The following is a 16,546-nucleotide window of genomic DNA, read 5'->3' on the forward strand; positions in this document are numbered from 1 at the left end:
TTTAAGGTAGGGAATTGTATCACTGTTTATCCTAATCAGTAAAGACCTGGATGCACCATGGGTCACAATCCCAGCATGACATGAGATAAATGATAGCTTTTCCCTCTTTCTTCTTTCTCCTTTCCAGCTCTTCCAGATTTTCTGAGGAATATTCCCAGATGCTCATCAAAACGCCAAACACCCATCTGGGGGTCAGGACCTATTCCCTGTTTCTTCAGTGTTTCTGTTATCCTCTGCATCCTAGATGTTTAATCCAGTTGTTAAATTCGGTAGCAGAAGAATAAGGCTCTCTTTTTTAAGAATCTGAAGGCCAAATCTGTCCACATATCTGAGAGACAAGGCAGTAAGCCTTGGAAACATTGACAAAGACTTTGGCCACAGGATTCATCTGATGACACTTCTCATTCCTGTAATGGAGTTGGAGTAAGAGGTGGTCCTCTCAGTTGTCCATAGACCTTCCTTTAGTATAATAATCAGTCCAAGCCTTGCCTTAGCTGAGCTATCTAAGTGTTGTATCATATGTCAGTCTGTCTTCACCAAATCAAGGCATCATTCCTGTTGGGTACCTTTTTCTTCTCTTTCATTTTGAGTATGTTTTCTCAACCTTGGACTTTTAAGAACCATTAAAGAATTATTGCCTCATATCCTCTCTTTAAAAAAAAAAAAACAACAAAGGAATTTGTCATTTCCATAAGCACATGTTTTATTTGATATATTTGCTTTCAATTCTGTAAATTGGTGTTTTTCAAAGTTTGGTTCTTGGACTATGCTACATTCGAATTGCCTGGATCTCTGGGCTTGAGCCCAGGAATTTGCATTTTAGCAAACTGCCAATTGGTAACTTTGCACATTAAAATATATAAATCACCGAGTTGTCAGGAAACTCCATGTATGTCTCTGAGTGGGAAGAGCTACTTAGTTCTTTAACTCTTATTTTTCTTAACCAAAGATGGTATCTTTCGTTTCTTTTTTTCAGCAAATGGCATTTAAAATTTTCTTAGAACAAATTGTCTCTTTCTGATCTTACATTTTAAAATCCACATAATTTTACCCATTATACCAGAGAGGATGGAAATAAAAGAGGGTGAGGGACTAAGTAGCTTTGGATAAGATCCTACGGGAATTACAACGGAACTGGGAAAGTGATGATAGTGACAGTAGGTATATGCCAGAAGCATTCTCTGGTTAAATGGTAAGACGGGTGATACGGCTGTTGCCACTTCTCTCCCAACACAACCCTTCACACAGCCTAAGGCCATCAGCACTACCACACTTCCTTGTTCAGAATGGCAAGGGACCCAGAAAGCACCTACCTGTCACACTAGCTCCTCTACTTTGCTGTTGTCTCCTACAGATCCACAACTCGGGGCCTGCTAACAGCACAGTCCAGTTCACCTTCTATCAGCCCATCATCCACCGATGGAGGGAGACGGATTTCTTTCCTTGCTCAGCAACGTGTGGAGGAGGTAACAGTGTTGTTCATTTAGCCTAGGATCTGTTGGCGTCTAAGAGGGAAGACTTGGCTATTGTAAGAGTAGAGTCACTTCAGCATAGAAAAAATTTGGTGGTGTGGGGTCAGATCCTTTCTTCTGAATGGGGCCAAATCCTGAAGCCCTCCCATAAGACAGATGCTCTAGTTTCTGTCTATGGAGTCCCATTAGAGGAAATTGTCTTCACTCCTTTCCTTGAGTCCATGGAAGGCCAGGACAAAAAGTGTCAGAGTTTGGCAACAGTGTGGTCTGGAGGTGATTTTTTCATTTGAGGAAAAACTATTCATCTGGTTGAAGTGAATTTATTTATTCAGGAATCAAGTGAAGAGTATTTATAATGGCCTATTTTATAGCATGATGTGTCCAAAAAGAATCAGAGATTAATTTAATTAAAGGAAGTAGTTTATTGGGGGGGGGGGGGAATCACTGTACTGCAGACTTTGGCTCAGTTATTTTTCATCTCTACCACTTAATCTGTGCAGTAAAGGGAATGTCACTGCCTTATCTATATATATAGAAGCCTAATATGCTAAGCGTCTGACCGAGCGGTCGACTGACCAGTCACTATGACGTGCACTGACCACCAGGGGGCAGATGCTCCAACTGGTAGGTTAGCTTGCTTCGGGGGTCCAACTGATCGGGACTGGGCAAGATGGGGCCAGACACACCCTGGAGCCCTCCTGTGGTCCCTCCCTGGCCACCGGCCCTGATTGGCCCTGATTGGCCCTGATCAGGACTCAAGATGGCCCTGATTAGCCCCAATCTCAGGTGGAGGGACACCACCCATGCACAAATTCATGCACCGGGCCTCTAGTTTATTCATAAAAACACATCTCTTTTGAAAAGTCACCAAATGAATGTCTGTCCCTGCCCCATCACATCTGTAGTGTGGACAGCATTTTGTGCCACTAGAAAAGGTTTTCCCCCTTTTTCTGCTCTTCATTATTATACAGGTTACATAATAATTTCTATGAATTATTTCATAATTGATTTAGCCATATCCCTTTAGAAGAGCATTTAGTTCATTTAAAATTCTCTATTATAATGTGATGGATAACTTGATACCCAAGTATTTTTCCCCTTTGAAATTATTTCCTTGAAATAAATTCTCCAGAGTGTGTTTCAGAATTTTTGTGGCCATTGGCATGTATTACCAAAATTCTTTCCAGAATATCTTAGTTCCATTTCCAACTGAGCCAGCCATTTGTGGATTATCACTTTATAAGCTTTGGTAATTTAATGGATGTAAAATTGTGTATATATATATATATATATATATATATATATATATATATATATATATGCCTTTAAAAATGAGCACATCAAATACATTCTGGCTCCAGCTTCATGGAAGCCTGTTAATTGGCTGGCTTTAAGTAACTAATCCACAGAGGTATCGCTAGATTATTTTGACAAGAGCAAAGAAGGATGGTACCTCAAAATGAAGACAAATGACTATCCATTAATTTTTATAAAACAGTTAACATACATAATTTATCTTTGTCTGTGTTATCTACGTCTACCTAATGTGAACAAATCGCTGAACGTGAGGTTCCATAGAGCAAAGTTAAATTTTAGTTGAAAAGCAATTAATCAAAAATACATAAAGTACTTTTAACTTGATTATTAAAGAACTATTCTCTCAACATCTTAAGCATTTTAATAAAATAGTGTTTGCAGTTCCTCTATATGCCCTGAATAGAAAATTACTTGGTTTAAAAAATAACTGCCGATTTTGTTGATGTTTCGTGGGAATATGTTATTTTGATTCACCTGTTAATGACTGACATAGGGAGTGGTTTCAAGTAAAGAAATCACAGGAATTTCTTTTTTCTTTTTAAATTACACTGTGTTTTTAGAGAAGTAGCAATTCAACAATATGCCCACTATGTGTTTCACATAAGCTGCTTTTGGAGTAACCTTGACAATGGCTCCCTATATGAGTCAATGAATGTTAGATTGATGTATATTCCAGCCCTTTGGCCCATTTTCTTCACATCTAAGTGAAGAAGTAGAACCATCAGTGGTTTTCAAATGTTTTGAGCTATCAAAGCCTTCTACAAAAAAGAAATCTTACTTGGAAGTTAGAGGAATACCTACTGCTCAGAGCGAAGATGTGAGGAATGTAGAAACCAGCCTTCATGGACCACAGTTTTAAAATTACTTTAAAAAAATGATCTCTAAATTGCCTTTTATGTTTCTGGTTCCAGATTCAACTGATTAACCATTGTGCTAAGTGTAAAGAATTGCTATTCCAAATACCTTCTGAAACTTTAGAAAATACAATTATCTGACCATTTTGGTCATTTATTTAATTTTTAATCTAAACTTCCATTTCATATACTCTAGAAAGCTTCACAGCAACATTTTATGCTGACAAATTATAATTTTTAAAAATCATTATCTCAGATTTATCATTTGTTTTTTGCTTGTACCCACACCTCACTATGTGATAAAGTCTGTACTTGAATAGAAATTATTTTATGAAAAATTATAAAATGATTATCTTGTCATAAACTTATCAGCTTTTGAGTATAATATAATTGACAACTAAAGATATATTTACTTGCATAAAATAAAATTTTGCTCTTTGATTTTTCTTATAAAACAAAAGATTAAATGGAACATGTGCTCATACCCATTAAATTAAAGTGCTTTTCATCTTTACAGTAAAATTGTTAAAAGATCTTTTTTTAGGTCTTAAATGAGCAATTAATTTTTGTGGGTGGTCTGAGAAAAAGCCTCAAGCCAGGAATTCTGGTTTATAAACCTCTGTCTGATTTCCTAAAAAATTTTGCAAGACTTTTAAATACTCTAAATCTGCTTTCCTAACATGTATTTAGTAACAACAATATTCAACCACTGCCAGAGAGAATATATTTTGGAGTTAGTTAGGGTTAGAATGATGAAAAAAAAGTCTAATTTTTAAAAATTCTCTATGTACATTTATTTTTTCACCCCAAGAATCTAAGTCCTCATCAGAACCGTACCAGAAATCCATAGGACAAGAAAGAGGCAGGTTTAAAAAAAAGGTAAAACACGTTAACAATAGAATTAAGTAATACTCTGCACCACTTTTTTTTTCAAGAGGATTCTCTAAGAGTGGAAATTTGTACATGGAACCTACGAAATATTGGCTAGAAACTTAAAGAGAAATGACAAAGGATTTGGGGTGAAGCAAAAATTATACAGTAGGAGGCTTCTTGTTGTTTTTATCTGCAGGAAACCTTGGAATTCACAATGGTTACTGTTACAGTTTTAATCATCCATTTACTCCGTTTAACCCTGCCAGATTGAAATTAGGCAAAAATAATGTCAGGCAGCTGGCAGGACCTGATCCCGTGCTATCTCCCATTGTCCCCCGTTGACAAGGGGAGCAGTATTGGGGTTTATTTATTTATTTATTTATCTGGGAGTTTTTCTCTCTGGTGCTCCAGAAACAACAGAGCCAATTTTGCATCCTTGCATGAGGTGGTTGGTAAATAAATACTGGTTATCTCTTTGGGATACAGAATCTGTGTTAGACTTTTAGATTATGTGAAACAAATAAATAATAATAGTTCTTATGACAGAGTCTTATAAACTAGTTTATGCCCTCATGTAGGTTAGGAACTACAAGTATGATTTAATTATTAAAAGTTAATGAGCCTTCCATTTCTCTGTCTTTTGTCCTGGAAATGACTGGCACATCAGGGAAGAATTTCCTTAATGTGAGGATGGCTAAAAAGCATGAAGAAACATATTATATTGACCTGTGCCTTTAAACTCGCCCATATGGTTTGATACTGCAGGTTACCAGCTGACATCGGCTGAGTGTTACGATCTTCGGAGCAACCGCGTGGTTGCCGATCAGTACTGTCACTATTACCCAGAGAACATCAAACCCAAGCCCAAACTTCAGGAGTGCAACTTGGATCCTTGTCCAGCCAGGTCAGTCTATTTACCAGTTCATCTATTGTAAGCATAAAGTTTCAAATAAGTTTCCTAGATTAAGATGTTTTCATTAAAAATAAGTAAATGTTGCTGTCCAGTATCCATTCCTAACCAGGTGTTCCTAGTGTCCATGCCCCTTGTTCTTGCTGCTATGATACCATCCCAGGGTCTACAGATTTTCCATTCATAAAGCTACATGTGAAGCACTCACAGTCATTTTTCTCTTCTGGTTTTTTGTTCATCATGGTTACTTGTTTCTCTCCTTAACAAGGTCCAGGTCAGTGGCCCTAACAAATGTGATGGCACAATGTTCTCAGGATTCTTTCCATTTCAAATCTGTTACCTAGTCAGTGACATGATCACAGCAGACCCATTCAGGGTCCCCGCTGACCCATTTTCCATACTGATTAACTGGACTCAAAACCAGTCTTAGAATGGTTCTATATTTGAATAAACTCAGCCCTTATTAAAGAGGAAGCAGGACTTATTTCCAATAGTAAAATATTTTCAAAGGTCTTTTTAATTAGTAGCTTTAAAGAGACACTTGGTGCTGTCACATATCACTGTTTGCTTTTTGGAAACCATAATTGGCCCTCAATTACTTGCAGGATCAGGAATCAGACTGACCAATAAAACATCTCAGATGAGGAATAGTCACAGAAGTGCAAGTCATAGGTGTAGTATTTATAGTTGCAACACTTTCAGTTAAATCTCTTTATGAGCTTACTCACTCCCAATATATGAGGAAGGACATAAGAAAACTCTTCTACAAAACTAATCATGAAAACCAAAAGACAAAGAAGTCTTTTGCAAGCTCTGTCAATTTCTGAGAAACACCTCATTGTTACTTATTAAAAGCATAGTTTAGCAAATATATGTGCATAAAACAAAACTTTGAATACTTAAAATACTACATGAGCAATGTGGATGAATATCATTCTGTCTTTGAATTGGAGGCAATACAGTTTTAGGTTTTGCTTTCTGCTGTTAACTTTTTAAAGTTTGCTTGGACTCTTTCTGCCTCATATTCATGAATTCTAAATGCTACATGTGAAGTGAAATTGCCTATTTCATATACCTAGCTTATAAAAGTAAACTCAGAATGACAGGTTTTTATGTAAGAAACAGAAATAATAGGTATTTTATAATTATATCATTCAGGTGAAGCTTAGTGTAGCTTCATATTACACCAGAAAATTCTATATTAAAAATTGTATATGGTATAAATTTGAATGAGGTGTCAGAATTTTGCTTGGACGTCTTTATTTTGGAAATATTAAGCTATGAAGTATTATTAGCCAAGATAATTATACCTAATGTAACTCAATCCCATTTTAAAATCATTCTATTATTAAACATCTTTACCCATATCTATACCAGAAATTCCATTCCATTGAAAAGCATAGTTAACCCAATTCAGTCAAGTTGGCTGAGCCATGGAGAGACTTTGAAAATCTTAAACACACTTCCATAAAAATGTGTATGTGTATTTCTAGGAGAAATGAAGGATTCACTCCCATGACTACAGAAAGCTTTTCCCCACTGGGGAAAAACTTGAACAAAGAGATGGCTGTGGGAGACAGTTGTAAAATAAAAGCATTACGTTAACCATCTTAAGAAAATGTTTACAATCAGAATAAATTTATGCAATTTTTTCTGGCTTCTGATTTTCACCTAGCTCCTCTGTTGGAATCGTATTCATGGCCTATGTCTTATTATCCAAAAGCAAAAGGTCATTCTATATCGAAAGACGTTTGCCCGTGAAATGTATGCTTTTTCTGCATCCTATGTTATTTTAAAACATCTAATATAGCACATGCATAAATGTTGGGACAGGTGGCCATTTAAAAAAGAAAAGGAGAAAGAAAAGTGAGTTAAAGGCACATGCCAGGAAGCTGCTTTTTTTAATTCCAGGAGTAATTAAACAAAGCTGTAAAATTAATACTCAGCAGTAGGAGAGGTTTAAGAGGCATCTGCTTTAGGAAATGTAGATATGCTGCTCCAAGGTTAAGATACTTCAGGATTGCTGGGGAACTCACTGAACTCATTTGCATGCCTGGGATCAAAGCAGCCTTTCTGAATTCAAAGAGAAAATGAGAAGTGATGGTCTGAGTAAACAGACTATAGAAGAGATTTACCCTCCCATCAGACTTAGCAGAATCCATCCTCAAGGAACTGTTTTCTAACTACAGACTTAACTGTCTAAGAGTAAAATCAGGAGTGACACAATAATATTAAACCGATGCCTTTGTGTGCAAAATTAGAAGCCCCCAAAAGGGAAAATATAGACAATCTTAAAGTCACAAGCTTTTTATTTTATCTAGCCAATGAGATATTTGTTTACTTTATGTGCCTTAGACTAGAGTTGACCTATCGTACTAGTATATTATTTGAGAACAAATTCCATTCAGATAGCCACATTTATTCCCTGTTAAGATCAGAAGGACCATGGACAGCAAAAAGGTTACTAAATAATTAAGTTTGTAACCCTCGGCTCATTACTTTACCCTCTGGGCCTCAGTTTTCTCCCCCACAAAATGGGGGTAAGAAGATTATTCGTTAGATTAAATGAGTGATTTTCAAACTGCCTACAGAGCTGTTGTTTCTCATAGTTGCTTTGTTAAATTTTATTTCCTGTGTCTTACACTATTTAAATAATAACTTACAAACATATTTAAACATGTCAAATTAATTTTAATTTATTTGAACTAAGTTAAGTTATAAAAATTGTGGTAACAATTCTAAAAACATTGTACCGCCAACACAAATACTTTTTGCACTCTCATTCATTTCTTCAATTATGCCAGCTTAATTGGAAAATTAAATTTCCTAAGATTGCAAGGTGAGCTATGAAAGCTGTTACCATGAGCAACTACTTCTCTGTGATGGTGGGACTTTTTCATTACTACATGTCTAAAACCAAAACAAATTGGATATAACAACCATTAACCATAATCCTTGATGTCCGATTAAGGGTTTGTTTCCCAAAGAGCATCACTGCTGTCTTTAATTTGCTTTAAAATAAGTAAATGTTATATATTTGAACTAATGAACAACATCACCTGCTCATTTCACTCGCCAGCAACATCCACTGGCCTCCATGGCTGTGCATTGGTTCATCTAGTCGTTCTTGGGGCTAAAAAGATCATTAACATCAAGCCTATGTTTTTCAAAATAATTTTTATGTTTTTAGGGCTCTTTTTCTGATTCTTAATGTTAACTTAGAAATGTTAATGAGTTAAAAAGCTATGATGAAAAAAATAAAACTCACTAATAATCTCTAGTGCTCTCAGGTAACTCCTGTTAATGCTTTTGCTTTATTATTTTATTTTGTCTATAGCTCATAGCACAGGTGAAATCATACCGAATGCAATAGACACTTGGATATCGGTGACTTAGTGTTCTTGGTGTCTACTATTCTAAAGCAAGCTTGAATGTCCATGACTTGTAGTGACTTGACATTTTGCTGAGACATTTTGCTTGAGTCCCTTACACTATAAGACTAACAAGTGAGTCTACCTGGCGGCCAGGAGTTCCATCCTGAGAGAGCTTTGTTGCTCTTTGCTGGTGTCATTTACGCCGCCATTTTTTTAAAGTGATAAAATACTTTGTTTCCTAGCCAGAAGTGCTCTCAAAAGGGTAACCAAAACTTAATAGTTATAATGGGAGGAAAGATAAAGTTAAAAATGTATTGGCTTTTGGCTAAAATTAAGAATGTTTTTCACGGGTGACTTGGAGCTACGACATCACTAATCCCATCATATGCTCTATATACACAGGACAGTATATGTTCTGGTGGCAGTGCCACCGTGGGCTCTCCCAGAAGTCTAGAGGCAAGCCCCTCCTGGATGTCAGGGATCTACTGCATGCTTAGCTTGTTTCCTGCTTCATTCATTTAACACTACAGGAGAAACCCTTGAAGCTGAGACACTTGAAATCTAATCAAATGTAAAATTCTCTCGTGCTTGCCGTGCTACAGCCATAGCTCTGTCTTACCCTGGGAGATTTTCTTTTCATGCAGTGCCTGCTGGTTTGTGCATTGGTTTGTGTCATCTTTGCCTCTTGGGTAAAGGGTAAAGTCCATCATGTGACCAAAAATATATGCCTATGCTTCACCAATGACTAAAGAGGCATAGTTTTAGGTCAGCTAATGAGCACCTTGTATTTTCAGAGTGGCTTTAAATGTAAAATAGGCTACATTTGGCCTTACACGTCTCCTTCTATGGGATTAGTAAGACTGTTACGGCTGCCTGGGAGTAATTGTGCAAGCCACTGTTCGTGAGAAGATCACAGAACCACCTTCTCAGATTTGGTTTGAAGGGGCTTACATTGGCAAGGCTTGGACTAATGAAAAGAGCTCTCCTTCATCAAGTATCATGGTCACAGTCATTAGCAAACAAATGTGTTTGTAGCTGGAACTGCCTCCAGGTTCCCCCCACCTTCAAGGAACTCAGAGCAAAGGTCCTAAACAAATGTCCAAATTTGTATGGCCCAAGCGGCAGTAGTTTGGGAGTTCCAGCGGACTTTTATTGTCCAGCCCCATTTAATTTGACAGAAAATTGTGTAAGTCATCCTGGTCAGGTATTAAATTGTGAACAAAATCTCAGAATTAAATCCTAATGTAATTGTAAAGAAATGATCTGCAGCGTGAGAGGCAGGACGTGTAGCGGGCACATAAAAACCTGGTCACGCTAATTTGGTGACGAGTCCAATGGCCATGCAGCCTGGTGGGTCAGAGGGGAGCTTTGGAGCACAGCAGCCTGGCCTGGGATCCTGGCTCGACCACTTCCTGGTTGAGGAGCCTTTGGCAAATTACTTCTCCACACGAAGCCTCAGTTTTTTTATCCTGTGAGGTGAGGATAATAACAGTACTTACCTCATAGAGTTGTCATGAGGAATAAATGGCATAATACATTAAAGAGCTTAGCAGAGTGCCTGACATATGATAAGTACTCAAAATACGTTAGTGACTGCAGCTATTACCACTAAGATCATGACTGTGATAATGTTAACGTTACATCAGAGAAACTCTTAAACTCTAGTAATCCGTTTTCTCCTCCATGAAGGGAAAAGATAAAACTCTAGAATTATCCATGGGTCTAAAAATGTAGTTCTTTATTTCTTATCTTTACAATAAGAGACACAAATCCCTAGGAAATATCTTCATGAAAGTAAATCACATTTGTCAGATTTTTTAAATATAATGACCATGAGAAATTAAGATCATTAGCATCTCCTGATCCCAGCATGCACTTGTCTAATAACCCCCCTGAAGTAGCTTGGAGACACTGTCATTTAATTCACATGGGATCTGTGCCAGGTATGTCTCCAAAAAAGGAGAATGCAATGTAAGAACTAGAAAATGTTTTCAATTAAAGTGTAATACAATGTTTTCCTAATCACAGCAGCCTTTTTGTTTTATTACAATAGGTAAGTGATTTAGAAAAGTAATAACTTCCTTCTTTTGATCAGCCTCATTTAAATATACTGCTTTGAGGAGCTAATGAGTCAACAATTAGAAAGATCACCACAAAACCTCATTTCCACTTTCATGCATTATTTATAATGTGGTAAACAAAACAGAGTTCTGATGCTTTGTAGAGTGCATGGTCAGCTTTCCCAAGTTTATAGACATATCATACAGTATCCAATGTATAACTCAGTTATTGAGGCAATTCAGTTCTTCTACCAAGCCACTCATCACTAGTAATAATAATCACTTGCTATTTCACATTTAAATTTTTACATTTAATTAACTGCAGTTCTTTTAATGAACTTGTGAGTTAATAGAAAATGTATTTATCATTATCCTTATTTTTAACCTCAATCTATCAGTTTGATTTTACTAGCAAAGTAACTTATTTACTCAACTTCTCTAGGCCTGTGCTTTGCCATTTATAAAATGAGTCAGAGAGTAGCTATGAGAATTAAATGAGATAACGCTTGTAAGGCTTTAGCAAGGGGCCAAGCACTCAACAAAAGCCAGCTATTACTCTTAAATTAGAGCCAAGCCTATAAAATGACTTTTCCAGTGTTGCTTCTATTTGAAGCTTATAAAGGGCTTTCACATCCATTATCTCAGTTTGGTTTATTCCCGGAGAAGTTAGCAGGACAGAGATCATCATGCATATTTACAGGTGAAAATACTGAAGCCCAAAGCGGTGAATCACCTGCCCAAGTTCTGGTGGACAAAAGGGAGCTGGGTCATAGATCCTAGTGCTTCCAGTTCAAGAATATCTCTGATACTACATGAACTCAGGGAACCTGACCCCTGGTGCAGCATTTGTGCCATCACTGCAACACGTACCCTTGTTTTTCATGATGGCTTCAGCAACCTCTGAGATCTGGTTTAAACCCAACATAGATCCCCACAGCCAGCACAGAACTGCCAACTATTTCAATGCAAAGCTGGGGCCCTGAGTCTTTGAATTGACCACACACCCAGGTTAAGCAAGCCCTTTCATATAAGTATAAATACAGTTGTTTACTCCAACCAAGCAATGACCAAATCCCAGGGGCACATTCATCCCAGTTATTTAAAAGCAGTTCAGAAAGTGCATTCATTAGTATCAAGAATGTTTAACTACAGAAACATAGGTGTGAGGACATTTTTAAAACTTTGGGTCAAATGATCAAAAACTCTCCAATAGTTGGTTTCATAGCCAAAAAATAAATATGTGCCTTAAAAAATGTTTTCAAATCCTAGACAATGACACAGGACCGTTTTGGTCTGGTTCCAAAAGATAAATGAATGTTGCCTAGTAGGTACTATGGGTTTTTTTTTGTTTTTTTTTTTAAAAAGTGTGACTTATTTACAGAATATTTTCTCATTTGCTGGATCCCAGCTTGACTCTTTAAATAATAGGGAAACTTACTATGTTTCATCAAGTCATGAAATGTTAGAGGAGGAGAGATTTTTAGATGGTTTTCAATCAGTGGCCCACAGAGCTCCAAGTCCCGCCCTGAGCAGTCCCTAGGAAAGCATCAGGTAAGGTAGCACTCCAGGAGATTGGTTTCCAGGCACCCATTCCTACTTCATCTTAAAAGTCCTGATTTCATCCCGTACTTGGATTTTGCAGAAGACCAAAGCAGAAGTCCTGATGCATGCAAGGTCACACAGCAAGAGAGTGGCAGGGAGGAGAACGGACCTTCCATCTCCCAGGTCCTTGGGAGGTCCTTTGCTCATTATGCCAAGATCCTTTGTGCTCTGCCCCTCATGAAAAAGGAAATGATTGTTTCTCTTCCAACTTTTTATTACTTATCTCTTGCCCCTTTCTGACTGTTGCTTAGAGAGAGACTGGTTCCTATTGCCCTAGTGTTGTCAAGAGAAGATGAACTGCTCTCTCTGTACCAGAACTCTTCCCACAGCCCACAGTTTCATTCATTTTTTTTATTGCGTATATAACCTGTGCCAAGTTCTGTCCTTGGTACCACAGCAAAAGCAAAGAAGAATCAACTCAAGTCTGAGCCCCAAGACTGCCCTGGCGGAATTGAGTTGTACACCTACACAACAGCCCGGTATCTGAAAGACACATGAGACAGAAAGGGAAGAGACAGTTTTTTAAAAGCTGCCGTGGCTATTACTGGGAGATGTCCAATGGAAGAGATGCAGAGTGAAGCCAAGCCAGGCTAGAAGCACAGCTGCCATTAATCTGCCTTTCTCTGCCTCAGATCACCCAGTCACCTCTGCCTGCCAGAGCAGCCTCCCTAAAGCCAAACTACCTCCCCTCACACAGATGGCAGAGCTAGCCAAAGGCAAGGAGGGGGACTAAGATGTGCACAGTGAGTGGCAGTCGGGGAGTTTCTTTAACTGTGTTTTTGTGTTGGCTTGCTTCAATTCTGGTTGGTAGTAGTGCTGCTTGCTTTGCACTTGCACACTAACAGCATGATTTTATTGAACGAATATTTACTAATTGTCTCTGTGCAGAGCCATGTGTTAAGAGATATGGTAAAGAATCAATATGGATTCTGTCCCTTGGTGTTTTAAAGAACATTTATGCATGGTTAAGTGTTAGTACATATTTAAACATGATGAGAGGAGTTGGTGCTACAGATATTTGGAAAGGGAAGAGAGAATTTCTGGCTAGGTGTTGAAAGGGAAAATAAGGACAGGCTTTCGAAGAGGTAGCACTTGACTAAGAAACTTCCCTGGACATTATGGAGCCACTGAAGACTTTGGCGTTGGGAAGGGAGGTATTGGTTGCTATGGCAGCAGAGAGCAGGCTGGATTGGAGGCAGTGATGCCTGCAGGTGGAGAGACCTGTTAGGACACAGCTGCAAAAGGGCCCAGACACTGCAGCTAGAAGGAAACCCAGGACAGAGAAAAAGCAGAGATGTCCCACAGTATCTGGCTGGGGTGGATGGGAGGCTGGCAGTGCTCTGAGCTGTACAAGTGACTGCAGGAGAAGCAGCAGTTGGCAGGGGGAGATGATGATGTCCGGATGCTCTGAGCGTGACACACCTAGAGAACATCCAGCTGCCAGGAAGTGAGAACGGAGGCCCTGCAGCCTGGAGGAGAGGCCAGGGGTCCTGAGAGAGCCACCGAAAGGGACAGTGGAAACCAGGAAAGGGACTCCTTATAAAAAGAACCCCACAAGTTAGGCATCCATAGAGTTAGTTATAGTGGGATTTTTTTCTTGGAGAGATTTATCACTCTATGTAAATTCCAGCTGAGGAGTGGGAACGTGCCTATGGCTTGATATTTAAAGTCCAGGAAAGTGTCTAAAGTCGCTTCTTCGATGATTTCAGGACAGTAACTCAATAATCTTTAAATAACACATGGAATTTGAGGTGATGAACTCACTTAGATTTTATATTACATTTTCCAAGGGTCTCTGTTTTATACTTTCTCAGACTTGAGTTTTGTTTTTACTTGAATGTTCTAATTCCTCTGACTGTACATTAAAAAACGTTGGAAAACAGAGAAACATAAAAAAACAAACAAGAAAGAAAGAAAGAAACACCAATAACTTAAGCACCAGAAGCAAATAACTGTTTTGTATTTTTCTAATATATCTGTGTATACATATGTGTGATATATATGCACACACATATGTACTCACTACTCACATACCCATACACTTTGTGAAAATGATTGTATAGATAATATATGAACTCATGAATCTTTTTAGTATTATGAATCCCATTGTATATTCTATTTTACGTTGCATTATTTTTAAATTGACATTACATTTGAACATTTTCCATGTCTTTAAGCATGGTTCCAAAGGCTTCAGGTTTATAGACTGCTTAATATTTCATGACATGAGCCTATCCGACACTGAAGCACCCTCCTGTCATTGGACAGTTATGCAAGGTGTACACTTTGACAGGATCTGGTGTGATGACTTCCTTCACATGAGTCTAGAATGACCACTTACTCCTCCTCATCATCTTCTCTTCTTCCCACCACAATCCCTGACATTGGGATTTTAAGAGGGAGTCAGTTCACTCCCCAGTAGAAGAGGTACTTGAGGGGTCAGAATAGTTAAGGCAATGGAGAATGAACAGGTTTACCCTCAAACCAACTGTTTCTTATGTCTTCCCTTTGTAATTCTTTTTAAAATCATTTTGTCTCCATCACCACACCCAACACATTCATACACATGTAAGAGTACATACATGTATACACATATTATAAATCAAGACCTAAACATGGGAAGTCTTTCTTAACATCTCTAAATGAGATCCTTTGTCATCATTCTTCAATATATGCACTCTGCCTAAGATAAAAGTCCAGTGTCTCAAAGGCGAGCAATAGAAAGTTAAGTTTCGGCAACAGAGCCTGCCCCTCGGTGACAGTGTGCTGAAAGGCCAAGGCCATGGCATGAACCCCAAGAGAGAGCAGAGCCCTGCACAGGCATATGCATGAACAGGACTGGACAGAGCACCATTGTTTTGATATCCTTCTGTTTTCACAGGTGCCATAGAGTCATTTTATGAGTCTTCACTATGACCCATGCCATAGAAAGACAAATATAGCAATAGTTTTGCTGAATCCAGGTTTAAAGCTTCTTGTTTAAACAAAAACGTAATTTCTAAATCAGTCGAAAGCAAAGCCTAACCTCTCAAATTCTATACATTCCCCCCTTTTATTCCCTCTTTTTCATTTCTAGCCTGTCTCCTTCAACATTACTGCCTCCGTTTTAAATATCATCAGCTGATAAATCAGTTGGCAAAGAGCTGCAACAGTTCATTCTAATACTGAAGATGACAAATTATAGCTATAAATTTCTTCAGAAGAGAAGGCAACGATATGCATTTCTGCAATTAGAAATTGATGTAGGCATACTAGGGTTAGCTAAAATATTACTGCGAAGTCAATTTAATTTATTTCCTAATTAACTACTATTAGATTATGTTCCAAGTTATTAGAAGAACTTTGGAAGGGAGCATTTCATTAAAATACAGTACTTTAGAAAGAAAATTTCTAAATTATTGGACATAAGATTTATTGTAAAGATATCACACTATTCTAACAGCAGACAGGATTAGCATTTCATATCCAATTTCGTGTCTAGTAGAAGGCAGAAAACAATAGGAAGTTTCTCTAACTTGGAAAAACAGGGAGAAGAGCTTAATTTTAATATTCATTTCATTCTTGTGTTACAGCTGTGAGATTTTGCGTTCCCTCAAAAGGCTACATTTGGTTTCATGAACACTGTTACTTAAGGGTAATACATATACATACACCATGAAAATTGAGTCATACAAATAAGTTTTTTAAAAAAACTTTATTCATGCAAATAAACATAGAAATTTAGTAATGTAAGATAAATAAGTAAATTAGTACCCCAATTGTTGTCCCTCCTGGGAAATCTATCTTCATAGCTTTGTTTCTCCTTTTCTTTCAAATTGCAATTCTTTCACATATCCCCTTACTTTTCAGTAATTTCTTTAGGAATTACCTCTTTATCACTTCCTCTTTGTTCCTTATAATCTCCATTTCCTCATGATTGCCATTTGGTGATTTTTTTTATCTTTCTGATCCACAGTAGATCCAGTTTACTTTTTCTACCCAGAAGCTTTGCAAGCCATATATTAAAAAAACAAAAATACTGCATCATTCCATTTGAACATTTTCTAGGTCTTTAAACAAAAACCTTAATTTACTTATTTAATAT

General features: G+C 37.6%; 1 protein-coding gene across 5 annotated transcripts in view; it reads left to right on the top strand.

Annotated features, from left to right (window-relative positions):
• Positions 1-16,546, top strand: part of ADAMTSL1 (ADAMTS like 1) — a 900,799-nt gene that overhangs the window by 657,797 nt on the left and 226,456 nt on the right. For all 5 annotated transcript variants that reach the window (XM_036331231.1, XM_036331234.1, XM_036331232.1 and 2 more), the window contains 2 exons: positions 1,355-1,466; positions 5,282-5,420. In XM_036331231.1, the coding sequence (XP_036187124.1) occupies positions 1,355-1,466; positions 5,282-5,420 (251 nt within the window). The remainder of the gene's footprint in view (positions 1-1,354; positions 1,467-5,281; positions 5,421-16,546) is intronic.

This window comes from Myotis myotis, unplaced genomic scaffold (genome assembly GCF_014108235.1).
Source record: "Myotis myotis isolate mMyoMyo1 unplaced genomic scaffold, mMyoMyo1.p scaffold_m19_p_12, whole genome shotgun sequence".
Lineage (NCBI taxonomy): Eukaryota > Metazoa > Chordata > Mammalia > Chiroptera > Vespertilionidae > Myotis > Myotis myotis.